Below are 18,256 nucleotides of genomic sequence, written 5' to 3'. Positions count from 1 at the left end.
TATTTATCGGGTGAATCCATACAAACTATCCTACAAATAGAATTTAGATTTTTTAAATTTTAAATCTTATTTCAAAAAATAAAATATAATTTTTTATTATTTATTTTATAGATAAAATTAAAAAAAATATTTAATAATAAAATATTATACTTTATTTTCTCAAATAAAAATTTAAAATTGAGAGGATGAATCAATAGTTAATAGAATTTGAAGGAATTGAAAGTGAGGAACATCATTCATTGGAAGACACGCCGAACGCTATCTAATTAGCTATGCATATGCAAATGGCGCTGACCATGCAACTCACCCCCTTTATCCCTAAACTCGGACGACAACGACATTCTCACAACCTTAATTTTCACCACAAAACAGCTTCAACATCGATCATCGCTTGTTGCTCTGTTCGCAATTCTTCAGAAGCAGAGGTGTTAGTGTCAGAGTTCAATCCTAAGATTCCCATAGAAGAAGCTGTGACACCCCCAACATCATGGTACACTGACCCTTCTTTCTTCCAACTTGAGCTCCATCGCATCTTCTACCGAGGCTGGCAAGCTGTCGGTCAGTTTCTGCTTCTCTAAAGTTTCTAACTTTTTGTTAACCATGTGAAAATGAAGAATTTTTCACTTCAATTTACTACCTTTATTTGTATTTGAATATATCATCAAATGTGTACTGGGTTACTGTCTCCTAGATTTTCCTATTCGTTCCCAGAATTTCTAAATATTAAATTGGTTTTACTAACCAGGATCAACAGAGCAGATAAGGGATCCCAATAGCTTTTTCACTGGAAGGTTAGCTTTTTTTTTTGTGATCTAATTTTACTTTTAATTCAGCTGGATTTGTCCTTTAGATATGTTGGTGTAGAAAAGTAGGCTAATTGTTGCTCCATTTGGTTCTTGGAAGGGGGAAAAGGGTGTTTAGAGGTCAATTATTAAGTTGTGCACTCTGCTCACTTTCTTTTCTTCCAAGTTTCTAAGAACCAATTGGAGGATTATTTATTGTAGACTAGGAGATGTGGAATTTGTGGTCTGTCGAGATGAGAGTGGGAAGCTTCAAGCCTTTCACAATGTGTGTCGACATCATGCCTCTCTTCTTGCTTCTGGAAGTGGACACAAGTCCTGCTTTGTCTGCCCATACCATGTGAGTTCACTTGTAGAACTCACTATGCATATTTTTTAGTTCAAAAATGATATTTGTACACCAAAATCAGCCACTATGTATTTGTGTATAAATACATGTGATGTTTAACTTATTCGCAATGTGTATTTTGTATTCCAGCATGTATTTTATACTTGTGGATGTGGCTGATATTGTTGGCTGATTTTAGTGTACACCTAGCATAATTGTTTTTAATTAGATATGATGAAAGGCAATCATTTCTTCAGGGATGGACGTACGGGTTAAGTGGGGCACTTCTTAAGGCAACTAGGATATCAGGAATGCGGAACTTCAATGTAAAGGTATGAAGTTCTGAGTTCTGAAATATTATTCTAAGTTATCTGTTGTTCAATGTGTTTGGGGTGGCTGATTTCTCTAACCTTGAAAGGTAGGATTTTGGGCTTATACCAATTAAAGTATCTACCTGGGGACCTTTCATTCTTCTCAATCTCGAAAAAGAGAGTCTTCCTCTGATGGAAATTGATAGTACTTATGTAGCAAAAGAATGGCTTGGTAGCTGTTCAGAAATATTGAGTACCAACGGAATTGATTCTTCGCTAAATTATGTTTGTAGACGTGAATACACCATTGATTGCAATTGGAAGGTAATCTCTTGGCGTAACTGATCATAATTGGCCTAACTCGAAGGTATGTTTGAAAATTGAAACTTTCTTCTTCTTTACAGGTATTCTGCGATAACTACTTGGATGGTGGCTATCATGTTCCTTATGCACATAAAGGCTTAGCATCCGGTCTTAAGTTTGATTCTTATTCTACCACAGTATGCTTCTTTGCTACCCTTTATCAAAATATCATTTACAATACAATGTACTTTATCATGATATATCTCCCACCCCCCAGAATATCATTTTGTTAGATCTAATTAATGTGCTATATTAAGCAAAAAAAAGATATTATGATACTCCTAGAATTGGATTTCTGGACCTCTGGTTATCACGGATTGCTTACTGAAGGGTTCTTATGAATGAAACAGATATTTGAAAGAGTTAGCATCCAAAGTTGTGAAGGCAGCTCCGGGGAAAGCAAAGACAATTACGACCGACTTGGAAGAAAAGCTATATATGCTTTCATTTACCCAAACTTCATGATTAATAGGTTCCTGCTTTGTTATTTGGGCAATTGGTTGATCTTCTTTTTAGTCCCGATGATATTACTTTTATGGATGATAAAACAATAAACAGCCATCTTCCTTCCTTGTATTCGTTTTGCAAATCAGTGTGCTTTCTTTTTATAACAAGTTGTGTTTACTGGTGGCATGACAGGTATGGACCTTGGATGGACACCAATCTTGTACTTCCACTAGGACCCAACAAATGTCAAGTGGTATTTGATTACTATCTTGAACACTCTCTAAAGGTAATTTCAAGTCATGCATCTGCCTGATATTATACCCTTGTTCGGCATTGGTATTCCTCTCTCAATCTGTTATAATAAACCTTGTGTTGATAGTTTCTCACCCTCTGCATATGGTGGGAAGATACTTTGGCACTAAGATAAATAGCATTTGAGCAGGGTTAGTGACTGTAATCATGTTAAGAAATATAAAGTCTGGAACTTTGCTTTTCATACTTTGAATGGTTCCAAGGAAATGCAAAAAATAATTATTTTCTTGTTTGGATGGATTCTACTTGATCTTATTGTCTCCATAGTTCTTTGAAGGGTTGAAACTTTTCTTCTCTCTAACATTCTTCTTTGGCTGAGTAGCATGACAAGGATTTCATAGAGTTAAGTTTACAGGACAGTGAGAAAGTGCAGGTACAAATGTTAGTTTTCTAGGTCTGATAGAAATTTTCAAAGTGTCATAACATAGTACTGAAGTAGTATATTTGGCTGTTCTTGTTGATGATCAGATAGAAGATATTGTGCTGTGTGAAGGTGTTCAGAAGGGCCTCCAATCCCCGGCATATTGTGTGGGTAGGTATGCCCCTAAAGTTGAGCAGGCCATGCACCATTTTCATTGTCTGCTTTATGAAAACCTAAAAAAATAAATTCCATGACTAGGTATGTGTGTGTGAATTTGAATTTGATGCATGCCATGCATGCAATTACTCCACTTGCAATAGTAGTGGCTTTACCGAACGTGGTTGTTGTTGGGAAAATTTACTGAGCATTACCGTTGATACGAATAAAACCAAACCAGCAGTAGTGAATGAATCACTAGATGTAAATATGCAATGAGGATCTCTAGACCTAATAGATTCACTTAATACCTCTTTGTTTTGTTACTGGTGTTAAATTCTGCATGCAAATTGCTGTCACCATTGTTTATTTATTTTATTTTTTTCCTTTGAATGATTCAAGATGCTTTAAGGCGTAGAGAGGTTAGATTTTTCACATGTGCATTCTAAACTTAATCAGGGTTGAACCCAAATAAGGAGAAATAAGGGCACTGGTGGGTGGTGGCTGGTCTGCAAAACTCATCAAATCTTGGGCAAGCAGCTAAAATTGAAATAATAATCAAATATCTGTAACTTTCCACATATAAGAAAGTATGAATTGGTGTTTATCAGGCTCACAAAATACAGTAATAAAAAAATAGGGAAAAAAAAAAGAAAAAAGACCATATACATGTTAAAACCATTTGTACAACAGTATACCATTTACCATTACCAGGAGAATGTAAGCTATCAAGTCAAAATAAAAGAAATTGCACACACGATAGAAAACCAGCTAGACACCTATACATGATTCTCTTCAGAAGCATCACAACAAAAACACCTTCGAACACGGTCAGCACACTCCCTAAAAGAGTTACTGAGCTGCTTTTCTGGCTTTTCTGGTACTGGTATCAGTTTTCCAACCACAGCAAGAGGCCAGCTGAAAGTGATGGGAAAAGAAATGATTTTAACATATATATGTACATGAAGAAGCAACTCTTCTTCTCAGCTACCATAAATGCATTAATCTCTCTCTAGTGTAAACAAACTCGTTGAAAACTGACCTGATAAATCCAATGATGACACAAATGAGCCACTGTTGCCAAGTTAGCTTGACTGTTTTAACGAACTTTTCTAGAAATTCAATGATGATAATCTGATAACAAATAAAGAAAGAAAGTTTATGTTCGTCCTAAAATATAAGAATATTTCATGAATAAAGACCAAATGCTCAGCCAAGAGTTCAAACAAGACCAACCTGAAGTACTACAGTCAATGCCACTATCCCCATAAAGAGGTAATTTCTTGTCACTCCCTTGAATATATTGAACTCATCCGGCTTGCGGGCATTAAATTCATTAAAAACCTGCAATTTTGGAAGTATATATGTTTTCTTTCTCATCATTTAAATGAAAATCCGAAGATGAAATCTATGGCCGTGCTACAATAGCTTAACAACAAAACCTTTTGACAAGGTTGATTTACAATGTATTAGAACATTTATAACCCAAGTGATACTTATAGAGTTCAATCCTTATTTTCTCAATCTTCTAAATAAAGAGAGTAAATTTTAGCACCAGATTAAGGTAGGCCTCAGAATTAGTTCAATACGGTAAGTACTTACTTGACAGAGAACAAAGGCATTGAATATCAAAGTGTCCTTCACTTTGAGTGCGTGGTCACTGGACTTGTGTGCCAAATTCAGTATGGAAATGCCTCGGAAATTGAGTATAAGTAGGACAGACACTTGGTAAATTGCCTGAAAGGTTCCAACCATTACACGGATATATGTAGACAACAGAAATAAAATGACATCCACCGAAGCAATGCATTATACTTTTACTTTAACACTCATTAGTTGGTTGTTTGTAGCTTAGCGAACTTAAAAAAATTCCCCTGTATTTAAAATGAGAGGGGCGCTACTAGTTGTGAAAGAGCATTCACCTGTATCAGCAGATTCCTCCACATAATATTTGATATAAGAGGTTCTCTGAAAAGCAAACAAGATATTATTAACTTCTGTAGATGGAATCTACCCCAGCACATAGCACAGCATCAGATGTTATGATAATGGAGCTGCCTACTAAGTATAGGTCGATTCTCCGAAATGTATTTGAAAATACAGGCAAGAACACATAAACTTGGTGCTCACAAGTATCTCCATGGCTTCTTGCTACTGGTTATTTTCAGAGGGAATCACATAGTATTATTAAATTGATATGTTATGTTCATGTACCCTGATATTATTGTATTTTGCCTATATATATATATATATATCAGTTTTTATGTTGTACAATATACTTCTCTCTTTAAAGTTCGTTCTTATAAAGATCTTGATTTGAATCTTGCTGATGGTCCTTAGTAAGTCATTTGAGAGTACTAGTAAGCTCTTTCTAAGGCTCGTGACATGCTCCAACCTTGGAGTATGGTAACCTCCCTTCCCTTAAAAGCTCATTACAAAAGAAAGAGTAATCAGAAAAAGGATTGGCTTTCCGTATTGTCTACAGTTCTTTAAATATTCAAGTACCATGCAACACTATAATATCATATCGAACAAAAAGTCATGATTCAAGGCACCAAGTTCTTTATAAAGGGGCATTTTAGACCTTCGACTCATTGGATTACGATCCATTAGATGATCAGTTGGTGGTTCAGTTGCCAAGGCTAGAGCTCCAAGTGTATCCATGATAAGATTTACCCATAGAAGCTGTTGAGGAAAGCATACATATAACTTGTAAGGATGGCCTCTTGAATAGTGAACACAAAATCCATGACAGACTAATAGAAAGTAATACCTGTACTGTATTTAGTGGTACGTCACCGGAAGAAAATGCAGCAATAACATTTATAACAAGAGCTGCTATATTCACTGTAAGCTGAAACTGGATAAATTTCTGAATATTTGCATACACAGACCTCCCCCACCTGACAACCTGCATTGTTGGAGAAAATTGAAAGCAACAAAAGTTATGCTTCAGGTATCAATTTATTATTATCATCTTATGTTAAACAATGTCAAGATTGCATATCAATTCTATGCAAAACCTATAATTTGGCAACAGTTTACACGCTGAATAAATAGTGGACTAACCTTTACAACTGAAGCAAAATTGTCATCCAATATAATGATATCAGAGCTCTCTTTCGCAACTTCTGTACCTTGAATCCCCATTGCAAGACCTATATCAGCCTGAATACCAAAAAGTAAAGAATCACAATCATAACCAAAGTAATCAAAAGTAGTTTGTATAATTTCAACATAAAAACAAGCCTTAGATCCAAACTTAGAAACTAGGAAACGGAATCATGTCATATATGAGGACTTGTCATATGATTCCATAATATGGATCCAATAGAATATTTTTTATTTATTTTTTTTGGGTCTTTGACTGTTATTCAGACTCTTGCCAAGAATCCAAACAGAATATGAAATAGACGTAGGAAAAACAATCTTGGCAGTGTACACCACTGTTAGTTATTGTCATCTTCATAGAGAGTACTTATCACTAAATGAACAAGGCCCCAAAAAGTGGGAAAAGAACAAACCTCATGTAAGGCAGGAGCATCATTAGTTCCGTCTCCAGTTACAGCAACAACATGCTCCTTCCTCCTCAGTGCTTGTACGAGCAAAAGCTTGTCATTCGGAGACGATCGTCCCATAACCTATCACACAGCATTGGCAATCAATTTGTTGAGAAGCTACATCACTATATGAGCACAAGCAAAAAGCTATTGTAGTAGTTGAGTAATACTGATATCTTTTCAACAATCTTTAATCTCTCTTCATCTTGCATCGCACGGAAGTCTTTTCCTTCAATGATGACATATGGCTCTGTAGCTTCGGAATATGAATTAAGTATTCCACATTCCACGGCAATTGCTGTTGCAGTTTTGACATTGTCACCGGTGACCATTTTTACCTAGGATTAGAAACCAAACCAAATAAATCAACAACGTTTTACATAGAAAACTATATATGCAAAGCACATTCCAATTTTTAGGCAAAATAATTTCTCAGTCACCAGAACATTGAAGATTTAAAGTGGCTAATAATAGATAAATTGATCTTTGCAAACTAACTTAAAGACATCAAAAGCAATTCCTTAGTTATTTCTAATAATTCATGTGGCAAAATCCTCCATTTTTTTCAACATCAAAGGCTTTTATTAATAATACCTTAACTCCAGCTTTCTGGCAAAGCTTCACCGCATCTTTCACACCAGGTCGACAAGGATCCTGCATTTCAAAGGAATATTTGATATAAGAAATAACAAGAACAAACTGAAATGATAGAAATCAACAAGTAAAGATACTCAACCTCCTAGCACAATATAGGTAGAAGATTTTGAATGTGAACAAAAATGTACGAGTTAAAACACAATATTAAAAATAATCTGCTGGGAGACAATTCCTAATTACATTCAACAAAGTTGAGTCCATGATGAACGGGAAAATATGAACAATGTGCTAACGAGGTTCTACTTCAGAAGAGGAAAATCATGATCATACAGCATACCAAAAGAGGACAGTCAGGACAGTATTTTATGATACTGATAATATAACAGATGAAGAGGGAAGTACTATTTTAGAGGAAAGAAATACCTTCAGACCAACAATAGCCAATAAGATGAGATTATCCTCAGGTAATGACCAGTGAGCAAGGTCTTCACTAGTTGGAACTTTCTCCATTTCATATAATCTATATGCAATGGCAACACACCGTAGACTACGAGAAGCCATATCTTCAATAGCTCTTCTAAAATAGTTCATCTGCAAACCAGAAAAACTTTCCTCAGAAGAACTTTGCCAAAACAGGACAAGACATTTTACTGTTAAATGTCGTCCAAATATATCATACAGTACTACTATTTGCACTTTTAAATACACAATAAAATGAAAAAAAGACGAGGCAAATTGTGAATACCAAATTAGTGAAAATTATATAAAGACAAATGATAGAGAGAAAAAGAGGATGCAAAACGGGAAAAGCAAATTAATTAGTTATTGATATCAATATGTAAACTATTTTCTCATACCTTTCCTTCATCCATCTCTATTAAGTGATCATTTACATCCATATACTGTGTACAGCATCCTAGGACTATCTCAGCAGCCCCTTTCCAATGTATATGGATTTCAGATTCAGTCTGCAAAGAAGTGTAAAATTCATAGTAATAGTGAATTGGATGACAAACAAGATATGGAAAAGTATTGACATTTTATAGTAAAAATTTCATTATGGTACCGTCTGTACTGCAACCCCGCCTCGTTTTTTATCTGAATTGAATGGGAAGACATGAATAATTGATGATTCTGCTCTAGCGGCTTTAAAATTCATCCCAAGCTGATAGGTCATATAACAGTCATAACCAATTGTTAAGACCCAACGATCCTAGAAGAAGAGAGAAAGGAAGTAGTTTCAAAACATACCTGAACAGCCCAATGTAAAATTGCCTTCTCCGTTGGTGATCCAGAAACCTCAACATTGTTACTACCCTGTGAAAAACAGAATCACGCAGAATGTAGTTGAACCACTCAAGTAGGCCATTATTGTAGGAATGGAAAAAAAAAAAGAACAAAAAGAATTCTAGCATACCTCAGGTACAAAAACACTGCCATTGGTGTTCTGTGCAACTCCTTCAATCAGCAACGAGCAGAGTATAGGTTTGAGCTTTGACTTCTCGTGAGGAGGATCAATGTTCTCCCCACCAATGATAGCCTCAACCACAGTCATCTGTCTCAAAATTTGGGTGAAATGAAACTCAGCTAGACACACAATTATCTCCAACAATGGCAACAGAAATGAACTTCTTCCTCAATATTCAACCAAAGTAAGCTGTTAGTTGTCAACACACAGAAAACACTCTGCTCCCTATTTAAGTTGGCATAAGATATCATAGCGATCGGCTAGTTTAAGTGTTGAACTCCAAATATTAAATGCTAAAGGAGTTCCTTCTTGTCATAAGCTACGAAGCAAACATGCCAGAGCAAAATGGCAATATTTGCAACAATGTTTTATGTAGCATACCATAAATCTGAATCAGGTTTATATACTGCATCCCAACTAACCTGATTCATAGTCAATGTTCCAGTCTTATCACTGCAAATAGTTGTGGCTGAGCCCATAGTCTCACAGGCAGAAAGCCTACGTACCTGCAATTCATTGAACTTATATAAAATAGTCCGTCTGAAATAGTTATGTCAAAATCCAATAGCACAAACAAAATTCAGCATACCAAAGCTTTATCTGCCATCATTTTTCTCATAGAGTAGGCAAGTCTGTAAGACAGTTGATGGACAAAGTTTTAATAGAGAGAAATGAGATTCTAAAAGAATGACAAAGAGAATAACTGTAATATACTATAGTATGTCAAAAGATTTGCCAAGACAAACACAAGTGAAAAATAGAAGAGTGAAGGGGGAGGCTAGAAATTCAGTTAAAAAATTAGGAACTTACGTTAAGGTAACTGCTAAAGGGAGTCCTTCAGGTACTGCAACCACTACAATAGTGACCTATATATTCAATGTGTTACAGACTTAGAATCACCTCAAATGTATTAATTTCAAAGCCAATAACAGTTTATGAATATGAATACAAGTGGCTAACAGATCATGCATGTTTCGGTAGTCCAGTACTTATCAGTGCACATACCGCAACAGTGACTATCTTTATTGCTCCATCAATTGCAGTACTGAGTTTAGTCTTGCCAGCTGTAAATTGAACACTTCCATCTGGGTTTCTAGAATGCCCAGAGAAATACCTGTGCTTATGAACTGCCATTTCAGAGACATGCATGACAAAATCTTCACTAAATTGAAAAATTGCAACTTAAAATTGTGTTTTTGGCAGATGGAAAAGGATCCTCTAAAGTGACGAGATTGGTAAAGTGATAAAATGAGGAGTTAATCACCATTGAATTACCTTAATTCAAGAGTGATTAGATCTTCATTTTCTGACTTTACCAACCTCCTCACTTTGGAGGAGTTTGATCATTTCCTGTCATTTCACTTTTGAGACAGTAATCCACTCAAGTCTCAATACAAGAAAGTATTCTTGTGGTCTGTAGAGTCCCATTTTGGCAACCAACTAGACTAACATTTAGCAAATGATAACTTACTAAATGATTTTAAAATTTGCCAAACACCAATGCAGTATTTGTAAAAGGTTAAACTTGAATATACAAAGAAACAGATAGCAACCTGGCCAGTAGCACAACCAGAACGATGACGGCCACAGAGAGCCCAATTATACCAATGAAGGTGGCAAGACCATTCAAGCGTACCTATATTGAGAACTCATATAGGTGAACAGCCCAAAAGGTGCAGGAACTCAAAGAAAGCACAAGTAGAAAGGGTACCTGCAAAGGTGTTTCTTCACCATTGTCTTCTGAAATGTTAGCCATTAGAAGCCCCCATTCGGTATTAATACCAACAGCCGTTACCTTAATAAAGGATTTAATCAAAAATGAAAAATCAGCAAAAAGGGCTGTATAATCAATAAAACATAGGAACTAAATCCAAGGAAAAATATGGTCAATTTTAATATATTGAATTATTGATGGTTCATTTTATCTAACATTTTTATCCCTCCAAATTTTTGGACTCAGTTGTTTCAAGAATCAAAATGTGAATGAAATCCCATCTTGAATACAATATGTGCATGCATTTTGATGCCCTAAGAATAATTGCACCTCTCTCTCTCTCTCTCTCTATATATATATATATAGACACACACACACATGGCAAAAGAAAGTAAAACATTACGAGCATAACACCACTGCCATCTGCAACTTTACAACCAGATATCAGAATAGGGTTCTTAGAATTCTTTTCAACCTGCAAAAAGGAAAATGATTATCAAGCTTAAGAAATGAGACAAGTAATTTTTCTTATTTAGCACATAATGGAAAAAAACACTTACAATATTGCTCTCCCCAGTCATACTAGATTCATCAACTGCAAGAGAGTGACCGATGATCAAAATTCCATCAGCAGGGACCTAGAAAAATCAGGTATAAACTAAATAACAAGAAGGATAAGCATTAAGTAACCATCAGGCATGATGTGCAAAAATCACAGAAGATGAACTCATGTACCTGGTCACCAATATTAAGGGGTATGACATCACCAACAACAATGTCATAGATTGAGATCTCAACTCTTCTACCTCCTCTAATTACCTTCTCATGCAGAGAGAAAATTTAAGGATTGAAAAAAAAATATATAAATATGATAAGGAGGATGCTATAATAATAATAGTAATAATAAAGAAGTACAGAGAAGCAAAAAATCAAACCTCCAAACGAATGTTTCTCTTCTCCTCATTTAGGTCCCGAAACTGAAGAGACTGCTTATAATCACTTATAGCTACAAAAGGAAGCGGAGAAAGAAAGAGAGTGATGCGCACTTCAAACGATAATATTACTACAGATGTAACTATTGTGATAAGTGATAACCTCCATAATATATAACAAAGTTATATAAAAAAATCAAGTTGAGAAACAGAACCATAGAACATGTTTGAATGCTTTATTAGAAACTTTACAAAGACAAAATATTGGCATAGTACCTGTAACAACAATAACAAGAATAACTGCAAAAGCAATGCTTCCACCATCATACCATCCTTCCTTAATACCCTGAAATATAAAATTAATTCTTCTATGGATGAAAACCTATTTCTCAACATTTAAAAACATCTTCCTAATCATAGATGGTATAGGTACAAAATGAAAGTACAGCTACAAAGTATAAGGGATGATGAAAGACAATAATCAAAACAATGCAAATTTTAGTTAGACTGCAATGATCAAGTCTTGACACTGCCAATAGATTGCAATTTACTTTATTATTAGAACCAATGTATGCTAAAGAACCATAAGTTTGTTTGTCAATATGGAATATGGTTGAGACAAGTCCAGTCTCCATTAAATGGATTGGTACAAAGATGAATACCTAACAGGATACATTGTTTCTGATATAAAGGAACATTATGACTCTGCCACGTTTTCTCACCTCAGATTTTATCCCCAGTACTAATGAAGCTGCAGCAGCTACCATTAAAATAATCAAGGTCAGATCCTTGCAAGCATCCCAAACAAACATCTGTTATAGACAACATAAACAAAGACATCAGCCCAATAACCATAAGCGGACCATCCAATATCAGAGTGCACCAGACTTTACCAAGAAACTTCTTCCTTTCTTTCGAGGATAGTTGTTCGAGCCAAAAGCCTTTGTCCGTCTTGACAAGTCAGCGTCATCACCTTGAATCCCCTTTTCTAAATTGGTCTCCAACAAACTTGCTATCCCTTCAACCTTAAAATGTGATTCAGAAGAATTGCATGAATATTTATAACGTTAATAAATTGGATTACCAATTTAAGAAAGAACTATTATTGGCACACTTACCCCTCCTTTTTCTTGCAGAGTAGCAGTATTATGATCCCTTGCAATTGAAGAAAGTAACTCTAGCCCAATTTGAAATTCTCCAGTGGTGCTTGTAGGATGTGGGGCAATTCCTAATTCTAAAAGACATTATCATCAATAGTGGGAGAAAAAAGAAGACCCATAAATAGGCTCTACACTTATATTAGATCAAGCCATTGTAGGACACATAATTGTAATAAAGGTCGAACAAGATCATCACTGATAATTGGTTATACTGATATCCTAGCAACAACTTAAGAATAAGATAATACTTAAGATACCATTTATTATGTATCACCGTAATAAAGACACTTCTTACAAATCATGAGGCAGCCATAAACCACAAAAAATGACAACCATATCAGCTACTAGTATACTGCAATTTATACACAAATAATCACGAGAAGATTGACTCACCACTTTTCAATTTTTTTGCAGACTCCTTGAAAAGATACGCTGCCTAATAGGAAGAATAATTAATTAAATCCATTTAATGTCTGATAGATGAGCAATTATAAAGAGAACCAGCCAAGGAACCAAACTCTGATGACTTGAACATGCCCTCTAATCTTTCTCAGCACTTGCTCCTTTTCTTCTTCTTTCTTCAAGTCCAAGGTGTAGCGAAATCGGCGAGAAGCGTTAAGCACAAGCGCTGCTTGCTAAAAAAAAGAAGAGAATTTTTGTCTAGTCATTAGAAAAGCACTAACTTCCAGAAAACGAAAAGTAATACGTAGCCCAAAAGCAGCAAAAAACAGAATAATCAAATAGAACTAGCCATTGATAAAACAGGCTAATATAATCATAACAAGAAACACTGATGTTGCTAAATAATAAGTTTATGGCAACTTAAAGTCCAATGGAGGATCTGCTAGTTTTGCAAAGTGAAGTTTATATTTGTTCTGGTGACTTCTAACTACTTTTCTTAAGGGCATATTTGCAACTTCAAAAGAAGTAATATCTGCAAACGTTTTTTTTTTTTTCCTTTTCTTTTGTCCACTGCTAGTTTTCACATTGCTGTTCATGTTTATATCCTAGTCTCAACTACAGTTTGCCTCTCTTAGTGTTATGGTGTTATAACTTATAACCGTTAATGGTTGAATAATCCTCCTGGTTTTTTCCATTAGAAATTAGCATTATCCATCTTCTTCTCTCTTTTTTTTTTTATTTTTTATTTTTATCAATAACATATATCAGACCTGGAAATCCGTCCATCTTATAGAATTCAAATCCACCAGTCATAATTGAATCCCATATCTGGAAACTCAAATCATCCCTTATCCCACAGGGTCCAGTGAAGTAATTTTCTTAGTTATGGAAAAGAATGGAATTTTCTAAAGACATGAACTGCTCTTCAGATCAAAAGTAGATAAAACAAAAATTTATGAAAAACTGGACCTATCTTGCTCCCACTTTATATAGATGAATCTAAGAAGACAAGCACATTATCTTGTATGCACTGTGCAATAAACATACGGTTTGATCTCACTGGAGCTTCCCAATTTGATTGAACAATGGTTGCTGCGTCCAATTCACCTTTAACTACAACTCAGTTGACATGTTCTATGTGGTGCAACATGGATTGAATGCAACAAAATTCTTAACTTGACATGTTCTGCCGGTTCTGTTTGTACAGAAAGAATCCTGGAGTGCTGTTGTTATTCTTGACAGAACAACATGTTTGTTCCTTGTAAATATAGAAAAGTATTCCATGTAACACTTCCTACGATGCTGATCCAATTTTGATAAATCAAAGGCACTAGAGCAAAGTTAGCCCCCAAGAATTTCACCTGTTCCTATCCTCTGGTGTACAATGTTTTGAAGAGATTCACAAATCGCAAGCTGATATAAATAGAACCAGAGATCCCAAATATTGTGCTAACTGGAGCTTATATCATGTAATTACTTCACTTTTTTCAATGCCTCAAAGTTCAAAATAGTCAAATGCAACGTTCATGTGTAGATAGGTCCTTGTTCTCTCAATTTGCCAAATTTTATAGTTAGAAAAAGGGGAAAAAAAGGATAAAGAAGATAAATGAAAGAACCTAGTCTAATCTCATATCTTAAAAATTACAACTGTGGACCTCAGAATCAATGGCAAATTTATGAGAGAGGGGTTTCTATAAACTTGCTCTGCAAATCCCAGAACACTAAGAATTAAATAATCCTAAAATATTTCAGCTTCTTGTTTTTTAACCGGTACCTCTATTTTCAAATGAATATAATATATCAAACACTGAATTTTAAAAAGAAAAAAGAAAATGAATGAATATAAAAATTATTAAGAGGAGAAAGGGATATAGAGATATACCCTCCAACGCTTGAGTCGTTGAACGGAAGCATCTTTTGTTCTGGCAATATCAAAGGGACTGGAGGAGGAGCCTCCGTCGTCGATGTCACCGGAGCTCCGAGGAGCTTCTATGTCGTCCTTTCCATAACTCATGCTTCTTCCAATAACTGTCGCAGGAGAGATCACACTGTATGTTACACTCTATCGTATTCGTTCATAGTGGCATTATCATTATCATTATTCTCCATCAACCATCATTTCAATTGCAATTAGCAAATTAAATCAATTTAACGGTGAGTAATAGTGAGCATTGACAATTAAATTAACTAGTCTTTGTTGACTTACCAGTAAAATTAGAGAAGAGTAGGTTTTAACAGTGACAGTGATAGCAGCGTTGTCTTCTTCTTCTTCCTTATCTTCGTCGATTGCTCTTCAACCATTCATACAAACAAGAAACGACGAGCTTAATTAACGAAGCGTTTAAATTTTCGCATTTAATTTTAAAAGAGAGATACTTTTCTAATGCTATTGGTTTTCTCAGGAATCACGGGTGGAAGTTGTAGATTCAAGGAAAGTATCCACCACGCTAAGAATATATTCCACTCTTTCTTTATTATTGTTAGCTTATTTCTAACGATTTGTTCAAATTCTGAGAAGATCGGAGCTTGTGACACCATTTTTTCTATGCACTCCTCTAAACTCTAAAACTCTAGAGTCTCATGCTTCAAGGCATTCCATTTTCCATTATTCTCACCACTGGTGTATGACATGATATGAGTTTCAGAAGAAATAATAACGAATCGGATTTGGATCCTCTAAAGTTTGAATTTTATTTTTAGAGAGTAAAGTGTGATTTATTATTATTTATTTTTTATTTTATAGGTGAGACAAAAAATAAATATGAGAGAAAAACTAAGAGTAGAAGATCATAGTTTATCTTCTAAAGTACAAATTTAAAATTTAGAGAATCTAAATTCTAACGAACCATAGGATATTCTAGTCATTTTAGCTCTTTAACTAATTAATTGCTAGCAAACTATGTTATGACAAATTCTTTGGTGCCTATAAATTTAGTGTCGAATTTGTCGAACTTACCTTTTATTATAACAAATAAATTTTATTAATTCAGATTAAATAGCAAATGTAAAGAGTGTTATAAATCAGTCATACATAAAAAAAAACAAGAAAAAAAGAAGAATTTATAAAATGAAAAATTCATTAACTTAACACCTTAATGTTTTTTTCACTTGTTTTGTTTCCGATAAAACTCCTTTATAAATAGTACTTTACGTAAGTAGTCACTATTTTATATACTTAAATATAAGTCTATGAATATTTTTAATTTAATATATAAAGAGAAGATCATATCAGTGAACATGTGAAATAGAAAATTATTTTGATGTTTAATAATATGTCATGAAGGGGTAACATCAAAGCTGAGGATAAGTGAGACAAGCCATTTGGTAACTAATGGCCGTAGGAATAGGACACGACATATTCCATTAATGTTGATGGAAATTTGGAAAAAGAAGTCAAGGTTCACATGATGGAGCTAAAATAAATAAACTCAAAAGTTGAAATTATGGACATTTTTTGTTTTCAAACAACTATATATATATATACCAGATGAATAATAATTACCTGTATAGAATAACGAACGGTGTGGTGGTTAGAATCACACAATCAAGATATGAAGATATGATGAATAATGTAAATGTAATAGATGATGCATGTGTGTCACGGATTACATATATATAGATAGAACTTACGCACATATATGTATATATAGCATGTGTTATTCGTGCATGACCCCAGCCAAAGTGCTGAATGCAGATTCAGTCGGCAGAAAAATTTAAGAAATTTTTATAGTATTCGTTATTAGTTGTAATAATATTATATATACTTGTCTCTTTCATTTTATTAAAAGTAATTTGGTATAAATTAAATAATTCTCATAGTTATGAACATAGTATTATATATATGGTACATAACATCTCATCACATATGTGAAGAGACAATTACATACAAAATAATGTATATTTTGTAGCCAATTAAGAAGTATGAAGAACAAGAAGAATCACCTTAATTAACATGCCATCATGACCAAAAAACTCAACATGAGTAAGAAATATAGAATTAAGAGAAGGTATAGCTAGTTATATATACCTTAAGATATACAGCTAGATGCTTAATTAAGGAAAAAATAACTGATGAGAATTTATATAATTAATGTGAATATGGATCAGCAACTACATTAATAGTCGAAAAGCAAGCATCCAAAGTTGTATTATGTGTGTCAAATACTGATTTGTCAATTTAATTTGTTTGTCAAAAGATAAGTTTGAACAAGAAGAAAAAGGTTTATGTTTTCAATGTTATTTATTTTTATACAAGAAGTCTTAATTAACAAGGTAGAGAATGACAAGGGAAATTTAAAAAGAACAAAATTGTATATCTTCACCTTATAGTATGAAGGGTAGGAGCAAAATTGCATGAAGGAGCAGACTAATTGGATAATCACTTTTAATTGCATATTTCTTTTGTTCTGCGACTATCTTTATTTAATTCTTGCATATGAAGCACAGTCTGTCTCACATATAATGTCTCTTTGTCCCGAGTCCCATGCTAAAAGAAAGCCTCTCCAAATAGCAAACAACTCTCCTTGCAAAATGCTACGACTCTCAATTGTTCCCAGACAGCCTCGTTGCCACCTTCCCTTCCAATCTCTAACGTTTAAATCGTCCTATTTGTATTCTTAACGTTTATAAAAGTGATTCAATGTTATCCTACTATCAATTATACTAACAAATCAGATTATATTTTTTATTTTCACTTGGATGTATTCATTCTCAATTAGGTCTCACTTGGATGTGTTCAATTTTAATATTATACCCATTATTTGTGTTTAGATTCAATTATGTCTCTAAAAAAGTGAATTATGTAAATATTGTAGGAATTAGTTTCAACATTTGATGAGCTATTTTTCGGAGTAGATCATCGATTCTATCTCAGACATTTGTATTCTAACTTCAAGAAGAGATTTTCAAAACTCAAACTAAAACACTCATCATGTGTAATTAACGGCAGGATAACATTGAATCACTTTTACAAACGTTAGGGATACAAATAGGACGATTTAAACGTTAAGGACACAAATAGAATTTACCCCAAACGTTAGGGACAAAAACGATACTTTACTCTCCGATGAAAATTTTTAATAACATAAAGAATAAAAGGTTAAATCTAGTTAGGACATTTTTTTTATAATGAGTCACCAAAAACATATTTAAAACTTAGTTATTTTAGAGTCTGTTAACATGATTAGGCAAGAGATAATTTATTTTGGGATTCTGTTAGAAAACCAATTAAGACCGTAGTCAATTTAAATTAACAAATTGAAAAACAGGTCTATTACAAAAGAAAAAAAAATATAATTTTTCACTATCTTAATTTTTTAAATTTTAAAATTAAAAATAAAAAAATT

The 18,256-nt window shown here is 34.0% G+C and overlaps 2 protein-coding genes across 6 annotated transcripts; one reads left to right on the top strand and one right to left on the bottom strand.

Moving 5' to 3' along the window:
- LOC107642900 (choline monooxygenase, chloroplastic) lies at positions 226-3,735 on the top strand. 2 transcript variants are annotated; one of them, XR_002351070.1, is made up of 10 exons: positions 226-558; positions 746-791; positions 1,005-1,140; positions 1,386-1,460; positions 1,551-1,763; positions 1,844-1,939; positions 2,153-2,274; positions 2,442-2,535; positions 2,829-2,934; positions 3,030-3,126. XR_002351070.1 is itself a non-coding variant. In XM_016346407.2 (10 exons), exons 1-10 carry the CDS (start codon positions 273-275, stop codon positions 3,165-3,167), a joined length of 1,257 nt encoding a protein of 418 aa, XP_016201893.1. In that variant the 5' UTR covers positions 226-272; the 3' UTR covers positions 3,168-3,735. The 2 variants fall into 2 exon arrangements, 1 of the variants encoding a protein (XP_016201893.1); XM_016346407.2 differs by having other exon boundaries at positions 2,884-2,934; positions 3,030-3,735.
- On the bottom strand, positions 3,713-17,353 carry LOC107642879 (calcium-transporting ATPase 10, plasma membrane-type). 4 transcript variants are annotated; one of them, XM_016346397.2, is made up of 35 exons: positions 17,234-17,353; positions 15,118-15,202; positions 14,794-14,939; positions 13,028-13,144; positions 12,903-12,945; positions 12,468-12,583; positions 12,243-12,374; positions 12,072-12,161; positions 11,626-11,695; positions 11,353-11,423; positions 11,153-11,236; positions 10,978-11,055; positions 10,821-10,892; positions 10,415-10,498; positions 10,257-10,339; positions 9,709-9,817; positions 9,514-9,569; positions 9,293-9,335; positions 9,126-9,209; positions 8,653-8,790; positions 8,487-8,552; positions 8,302-8,400; positions 8,093-8,203; positions 7,659-7,826; positions 7,233-7,292; positions 6,809-6,976; positions 6,603-6,719; positions 6,148-6,246; positions 5,852-5,989; positions 5,663-5,763; positions 5,001-5,046; positions 4,681-4,815; positions 4,315-4,422; positions 4,121-4,212; positions 3,713-3,996 (listed from the first exon to the last, which is right to left on the bottom strand). In XM_016346397.2, exons 3-35 carry the CDS (start codon positions 14,923-14,925, stop codon positions 3,858-3,860), a joined length of 3,249 nt encoding a protein of 1,082 aa, XP_016201883.1. In that variant the 5' UTR covers positions 14,926-14,939; positions 15,118-15,202; positions 17,234-17,353; the 3' UTR covers positions 3,713-3,857. The 4 variants fall into 4 exon arrangements, with proteins under 4 accessions (XP_016201883.1, XP_016201874.1, XP_020962828.1 ...); XM_016346388.2 differs by lacking the exon at positions 17,234-17,353 and adding an exon at positions 16,414-16,501; XM_021107169.1 differs by lacking the exon at positions 17,234-17,353 and having other exon boundaries at positions 12,468-12,577; positions 15,118-15,575.

This window comes from Arachis ipaensis, chromosome B01 (assembly GCF_000816755.2).
Source record: "Arachis ipaensis cultivar K30076 chromosome B01, Araip1.1, whole genome shotgun sequence".
NCBI lineage: Eukaryota > Viridiplantae > Streptophyta > Magnoliopsida > Fabales > Fabaceae > Arachis > Arachis ipaensis.
The sequence above is the reverse complement of the archived record's forward strand: the minus strand, read 5'-3'. Positions and strand labels throughout refer to the sequence as shown.